The 8339-nt window shown below is 36.8% G+C and overlaps 1 protein-coding gene across 1 annotated transcript; it reads left to right on the plus strand.

The window, feature by feature from the left end:
* Nucleotides 1-1152: 1152 nt before the first annotated feature.
* LOC148998654 (uncharacterized) lies at nt 1153-2687 on the plus strand. Its single transcript, XM_089141802.1, has 2 exons — nt 1153-2515; nt 2644-2687. Exons 1-2 carry the CDS (start codon nt 1153-1155, stop codon nt 2685-2687), a joined length of 1407 nt encoding a protein of 468 aa, XP_088997928.1.
* Nucleotides 2688-8339: the final 5652 nt, after the last annotated feature.

An 8339-nucleotide genomic window follows, 5' to 3' on the forward strand; every position in this document is an offset into this window, starting at 1 on the left:
TCTATGAGATTTGTCTGATCTAAGATTAGAATCGTACCTTGGTGTGTAATATTCAAGAGGCTTGGTGTCCTTGGTTAGTAATACTTAAAGGTTGCTTTACTAGGTTCTTGGTGGTTCAAGTCCAGATCCACTGTGGCTGTGGATTCTGCCTTCATTTATCATCAAATCTGAATCCAAACTTCTCACGGACGGGGCTAGACTAAGGGTAGAAGACCCCGACCAGCAAGGACAAGCTTCTTGCACACAACAGGAACAAATCAACAACAGCCACATCTTTCACTCCTGTACTTTGTATCTTCGCTAGATTGTACTTGTATATCTGAGTCTAGTTTTTCATCTCTCATCAGCTTTATCATCTGCTGAACCAAAAACGAAGTATTTAGGGCCACTCATTTCAGGTCACAAAGAGCTTTAGCCATTTTTTGGCAGTTTTGTAACAGTCAGTTGTTGACTCTGGATGTGCTTTCTAGATTGATATTGGGGGAAGATTCTTGGCGAATCCTAAATTCTACACCATAGGATTCCTTAACATTATTAGAATAATTTGCGGGAAGATTCTTGGCGAATCCTAAATTCTATGGAGTCCTTCCAAGAAACCCTAATCCTAGAATTAGATTTACATCAAGTACCTTCTTGATTTAGGGAATATTTAAGTTGTCTTTATTTTTTTCTTCTTCTTTTTCTTGAGTTGTTTAAATTCCTTATCTATCTAATTCAGCCAGCCTTTTTTTTTTTCTGTTAACTCCAGACTCTGGTACTCTTAGGTAATTTGTTGGAGAACTGGTTCATTCTAATTCCATCTTATAATTTAATTTCTTCAATCTGGTCTTTGGCCTAACTTGTATTATAGTTATGGTGTATTAGAACAAAGTTTAATTGATCTTTTGATAGGTTATTCAGCTGAGTTGATCTACCACTTAATGGATAGAAGTTGGATTCGAAAATCACGGGATCGTGGATTCCGTGCAGGCGATACATATGAAGATGGTGTAAATGGATTCCTTGATTTTGCATTTTCTAAAGTAACCTTAGGAGAGAAGATTCCATGCCCATGTGTAAACTGCACCAACCACCGACTAGGAACACGAGATGAAGTGTTTGAGCACTTGATTGTTGATGGAATTATGGCTGGTTACATGTTTTGGAGTTCCCATGGGGAAGTTAGATCTTCATTTACCACAACAACGAGAGAATAATGTGATTCGTGAAGAAGACCAAGGCATTGTTAACATGAATGACATTCTTCATGATGCATTTCCTAGTCAGACTTTTTCAGAACATGATGTTTATACCACAAACGAACACATGGATGGAGTAAGACATGAATCAGAAAAATGGGAGAGATTGATAGAAGCAGTAGAGATGGCATTGTATCCAGACTGCAAGGAGTTCACAAGATTGTCATTCACTATTGCACTATACCACATAAAGTGCTTATGCGGTTGGAGTGACAAGTCTTTCTCTATGTTGTTGGATTTATTGAAAAAAGCATTACCACAACACAATACTTTGCCAAAATCTTTATATGAAGCAAAGAAGATGGTTAAGGACTTGGGACTCAGTTACAATAAGATTGATGCATGTCCGAATGATTGCATGTTATATTGGAAAAATGCATCTACTGAACAATCCTGTCTTAAGTGTGGTACATCTAGGTATGAAGGTAAGAAGAATGTTCCGGCAAAAGTATTACGTCACTTTCCTTTGATACCAAGACTTCAAAGGTTGTATAGATCATCTATAACTTCATCTGAAATGAGATGGCATAAGGATGGACGCATAGATGATGGGAAACTACGTCATCCTGCAGATGGGGAAGCATGGAAGAATTTTGATGGATTACATCGATCTTTCAGTGTTGATCCGCGAAATATAAGGTTAGGGCTTGAAAGTGATGGATTTAATCCAAATGGTATGAATCGTTCACATAGCACTTGGCCGGTTGTTGTGGTGCCTTATAATCTACCACCATGGAAGTGTATGAAACAAACTTCATTCATATTGACATTATTGATTCCAGGGCCAAATCAACCTGGAAACAATATAGATGTTTATTTACAGCCATTGATAGATGAATTGAAGTTATTGTGGGATGGTGTTGACACATATGATTCGTTGAAGAAAGAATCATTTAACTTGCGTGCATGCCTCTTATGGACAATCAATGACTTTCCAGCGTATGCTAATCTTTCAGGTTGGAGCACAAAAGGAGCATTGGCATGCCCTTGTTGCAACAAGGACACTAGTTCAACATGGCTGAAACATAGTCGCAAGCATTGTTACTTGGGACATCGTCGATTCCTTAAGGAAAATCATAAACTTCGATGGGATAAGAGAGGTTTTAATGGTCATGTTGAGTTTGGGCAAGCACCACAGCTCCTTTCAGGCACTGCTTTACTAGCTCAAATGGAAGGTGTGGAATTCCCGCCATTTGGGAAAGAACTTGATAAGAATAGTGGTAGTAAACGGAAGAAAGTTGCTACAAAAGAACTACCATTTAATTGGAAAAAGAAAAGTATATTCTTTGAGTTACCCTATTGGAAGGATATTCTACTACGCCATAATCTAGATGTTATGCATGTAGAAAAAAATGTGTGTGACAACATCATTGGTACGTTGTTGGAATTGAAAGATAAATCGAAGGACAAGTTGGAGGCTCGACTGGATTTGCAAGAGATGAACATTAGGCCATCCTTGCATCCACAAAAATTAGAGGGAAGCACCAAGTTGAAAATCCCTCCAGCAAGCCATACAATGTCTAAGGCTGAAAAAGAACAATTTTGTAGAGCTTTGGATGGTTTAAAGGTCCCTGATGGTTATTCTGGAAATATATCACGTTGTGTGCAAGTAAATGAAAGGAATATTTCTGGATTAAAGAGCCATGATTGTCATGTTTTAATGCAGCAACTCCTTCCTGTGGCAATACGTGTACATCCAATAAAGAATGTGAAGTTGGTGTTATTATCACTGTTTGGGTTCTTTCGATGTCTCTGTGCTAAGGTTGGTACAAAAGAAAATCTGAACCATCTTGAAGCAAGTATTGCTGAAATTTTATGCAATCTTGAAAGAATCTTTCCTCCTACATTCTTTGACGTTATGATTCATCTGTTGGTTCATTTACCACGAGAGGTATTACTTGGTGGACCAGTCCATTACAGGTGGATGTATCCATTTGAAAGGTTAGTAATTGATGCTTTTGTAACTTTCAGGATACTTCAAGGATCTTTTGGATATTCGTTTTCTTAAAGTTATTTTGTATGTTATTAGATTCAACAAGACCCTGAAGGACTACAAGCGTAATAATAGATACCCAGAAGGATCTATTGCAGAAGGGTACATTGCAAATGAATGCCTAACATTTTGTTCTCAACATATTGATGGACTTGAGACTCGTTATTCCCGTCCAAAAAGGAATCTTGATAACGGAAATCTACAGTCAGAGCAGCAACACTGGATTTTTTCAACTAATGGGAGACCTTTAGGGAGTGCTGTGATGATACAGTTAGATTGGAAAGAGATGCAACGAGCTCATCGATATGTTCTATTGCATTATGATCCCATCGATAAATATCGGAAGTAAGTATCAACACTAATGTTACTTTAGCTCTAATATTTGTCTTACCTAATGTGACTTCTTTAAATATAGACTCCATTTGGAAGAGCTTAAAGCAGAATTGAGCTATAAAGTACGGCAACAACAAAGAGAAAAACTGCATGCGAGCAATTCATCGAATGGTTCTGAATTCATGTAAGCAACATTAAGTATTTAGATATCAAAGCATCTATCTTTGGTTTCCTTTTTCTAAAATAATGTTGAATTGATTAGGTGGACAAGCAAAGGGAATCAGGGGAAGAGGTACCTCATATTATCCAAAGGCTAGCTAAAGGTCCCAATCGGGAAGTAAAAAAGTATAAGGGGTACATTTTGAATGGTGCACGTTTTCACACCAAAGATCGTGAAGCCAATCGTCAAACTCAAAATAGTGGAATAGTTGTAACAGCAGTAACATCAAGCTATGCTAGTCGTAGAGATACTCAACCCCGTGATGGAAATGTTCATTACTATGGCATGTTACGGAGAAGTGGTTGAGTTGGAATATTCAGCAGAATTGAAGACAATATTATTCCGTTGTGATTGGGCTGACACAAGTAACAGAGCATTGATTAAAGAATCTACAGACTTAACACGTGTAAACTTTAGTCATTTAATGCATACTGGGAAAAAATTATCTGATGATCCATTTGTCTTCCCTAGCCAAGCAGAACAGGTGTTTTATGTGACAGACCCAATAAACCAAGGTTGGGTTATTGCTCTAAAGACAACAATACGTGATGTGTTTGATATGGATGGTGCCGTGGAAAATGACTCTGCTGAAGAATTCCGACATATGACCACACAAACTATGGAATTAAGGCAATTGAACATTGGTGATGTTGATGTTAGTTTGTCAAGGGCAGATTTAATAGGAGAAACTGTTGATTTAGAGGAGTTATCTTAGTTTGTATATTAAATTTAGTTGGGGATATGTTAATGCTTAGAGTGTCTTTTATTTTCTTTTCTTGGACCCTTTTCCTATCTTTTTTGATATATGCATTTTCTTTTTTTTCCAACAATATAAAAGCATATCAGATTTGTGTTTGTCATTGTGGATTGGAATTCAACATCTTATCACCTTTTGTTCTAACTAGTTTCATTCTTAGTGTGAGGATCTATAATTCTTAACATGTATTATTTTTGTGTTGGATATTGATGGTTTTTTAACTGATCATTGTTTGGATACATAGATTCTTGTTAAATGATGGATGAGAATTATGAAGATTGTGATTATGATAATGCTTTGGACCACGAGGACCAAAGTGACGCTGACCATGGTACGACTGCGTCCTCTTCAGGTACAATATTTGATTTCTACTTTTCAATTTCAAGCATATTTAAAATGATTGTTGTAACTTATACTGGGATAGACACTAATGTTGTCACATTTTTCAAATGTAGGGCATAAAAGAGGGCGAGGGCGTACCATAGGAAAAAAAATTAACGACAGAGTTGGGAAGAAAGATGTGGATCTCAATAAAGACAACGCTATGGTTGGAAAATGTAGTACTGAGGCATCCACGTACATAGGGATACTTGCTAGGGATCCAGTCAGGTTACCATTGAACTATCCAGATTGGAGAAAGGTTCCATTACATCACAAATTAGATGCATGGGCCAGACTTAAGGTATAATGACATCCTTTATTATCTTATTTATGTTATTAATTCATGGGATTTCACATCTACTAATGTATCTTCTTTATTAGGATAAATTTAATGTGTCAGATGAAGGTCGACGCATTTTTTTAATTAAGTTAGGTCATGCATGGAAGGATTTTAAGGTTAAATTATTGAAAGAGACAAAAGAAAAATACGCGAACATATATGATGCTCCTCGTCCTACTAGTCCCATAGAGGTTCCATCAAATCAATGGGAGTACCTCAAAGTCAAGTGGACATCTGAAGAGTGGAAGGTATACAATTTTTTAAGCAGTTTCTGTGATTTTAATATTTTTTTATCATAATAGAATTCTATTTTTACTTTACCCATTTACTTATAAAATATATGACAAACATGTGTTTGATATATGGTAGGAAATGTCTGCAAAGAATAAAAGGGCCAGAGAAAAACAAAATATATCTCATACAACTGGTCGGATGAGTTTTGCACAACTTGAACATGAGATGGTAAGTTTGTTATTCACATCTTGTGAAAATGGAGAAATTATGAAGTCGATGAGATTTTAGTGACATTAAGGATCAGAAATTAATTTACTTGATAACCAGCCATAATTACCATGTGGGTTGTTCATTGAAGAATCAAATTTAGTTGATATGTCTACATCGTCTCATATGCTGGGTTAATTTTTAGGAACACTTTTTGTCCCACCCCTTGTCCTTTAATATCAATGTCTACTTTTCTTGAACAAATCTACAAGAAAAGTAAGCTAAAATAAGATATGTCAAAAAAGAAAGCATTAGCTATATTTCCCAAGAAGTCAAGAGAGCAGACTAAACCATGGCTTAATTTGTTACTTGTTTTGTTTGTGATTTTACTTGGTTTCATTTCTGTGTCCTTGTTTAGTTAATTTGATAAAGTCAAGTAGTTGTGCTCGGGTTCACTCTACTTAATACGCATGTGACGTAGCTATGTCTTCTAAGTTGAGTCAGCCACTTGTTGTCCTAGTCCAATTATCTGATTTTGGTTTTGTAAATCGATTTAATTCACAAACCAAGTACACAACTTGCACATGAGATGGTGAGTTTCTTATTCACATGATTTTAATCTTTTGTCATGGTTGGTTGTTTAGGAGGCTGAAGGTGAGGATGTTACCAGAGTTAAATTTTATAAGAGAACTCACCAAAGAAAAGATGGTAGCTTCATAAATCCGGCTGCCGAGAGAGATTGCAAGTATGATCTTTTGTTTCAATTAAATTTAGCTTATAGAGAATACTAATATTTTCTATCATGGTATAAACTAACTTATTTTACATTTTTTTATAGGAAAAACTTGATAACGAATTAGAGAAACAACTTCCGGAGGTAAGAGACACTTCGCTGCCCAAGACAATGCTTTTGAGGTAGTCATTGGGAAGGAACGTCCCGGGCGGGTTCGTGGTGCAGGTGTAGGAGTTACACTTGCTAGTCGTCGCCTCACTAAGAAAGACAATGAGATACGATTGGAAAGAGAAAAAAATCAGCAAAAAATGGAAAAGATGGAGAATGAGCTCAAAGACGTGAGACATGACGTCACCCGATTAACTCAACTTTTTATGGATAGGTTTGGTTCACAAGGTTCAACTGACTTATGTAAGTGTGAAATGTCTTTATGAATTTTATTGGTTTCTTTATGTTATAAATTATTGACATTTTATTTGTACAGCTGATAATGGAAGCCGTTGAGGTCCTTGCTAGAGTTGGATTGCAGAATCTCCAAAAATTTGAAGGTTATTTTCATCTTCCTAAACTTCTTCCTCTTGTCTCTTCTGTGTACCTTAGTTTTTCAACTTCTTCCTCTTGTTTAAGATTAAAGACACTTCAGCAGGTGAAATATATGATTCAATTTGGAATGGGTTGCTTTATTAGAACTGGGTCAACACTAACCAAGTCTTGTGTTGTAGCAATAACAAACAGGTTTAACATTTTGAAATCATAGTTTCCCTGTGATATCCTCCCATTATCCTAATGCAACAGCTCTTAGCATTCCCTGGTTGTCAAAAATTTCCTCCTCTTACCAAACCCCCAGAAGGTATTTTATCAGTTCAACATCATGTTCTAGTTCCTGCCCATTAAGCAAAGCCCATTGACAGTTCTTTCTTCCTTTTCTTGTGTGTGTACAGGGCAAGGCCTTAACTTAGTTTCGTGTTCAAGTCTTGCTAGAACACTTTCTCCCAGGGAGATGTGGCGCGTCAAATGAATTTTTCAGATTCTGAATGTTGCAAATGTTGAACTGCAAGTGTGAAAATAAGAAGCCTTGGCGAGATTTAAAGGAGAAAGTGAAAAGAAAAAGGCCTGGTGTAGTAACTCCATTGCAAATGATAAAAAAGGGAAAGCACTCGCCGACAAATCGACAGCAACTATTCCTCCCAGTTACATTTTGGTAAGCATCTAGAACTCTTTCTCCTTTACTCTATATTTCTAGGAAGCCTACTATCACTGCACCTGTCAAAGGTTGACTTAAATCCAGACTTTTTTTTTTTGGTAATCGGTAATCAAGACTTGAGAGAATAAAAAACATGTAATTAAATTTTAAAATGGATAAATTTGGATAAAAAATGTCACCATTCTGATGTAGACTATAAAGATGAAAGTCTCCTAGAACCCCTAGTACATAATATGGATCAGTGTGTAAAAGGCACTGGAACATATGAATCCATGTGCAAGAGAGTCCATGGAACACTATTATGGTTCATTGAAAAAGAAGGAAATGGTGCCGTGTCAAGATTTGAAACCAATACAAGGTGAGAAGTTGATGGAAAAATAAAAAGGAAGTTTTGAAATAGAATATGGCAAGAGGCAGGCCAGAGGGCAGAGGGGGTGGTGGTGGTGGTGTTCATTTCAAGATCCAATCATGGATGGATGGGAATGGCAAGTGGGGCTGTGGCCTGTGAGTCACGCGTTCGACTAGAAAGTTGCGTGCCGAAAGAAGCCATGAAACGTGTTGTGTTGGTCCAACTCCAGCATGGGTAAAGTTGCAGACAAAAAGAGCTCACCAAGATCCCATGATACACATTACTAGTTTGCAATTTGCATCATGCTTAGGGTAGAAAGAATATTCATTTTCCTTGTTTACTTACTGTTG

The sequence above is a fragment of the Hakea prostrata genome, unplaced genomic scaffold, assembly GCF_041222555.1.
Source record: "Hakea prostrata isolate BN-2017 unplaced genomic scaffold, UWA_Hpros_2 contig_204, whole genome shotgun sequence".
Classification (NCBI taxonomy): domain Eukaryota; kingdom Viridiplantae; phylum Streptophyta; class Magnoliopsida; order Proteales; family Proteaceae; genus Hakea; species Hakea prostrata.

Coding starts and splice junctions, on each gene's coding strand:
- LOC148998654 (XM_089141802.1), top strand. CDS start 1,153: ATGGGGAAGTTAGATCTTCATTTACCACAACAACGAGAGAATAATGTG. Junction 2,516..2,643: donor ATTTAATTGGAAAAAGAAAA/GTATATTCTTTG, acceptor GATAAATCGAAG/GACAAGTTGGAGGCTCGACT.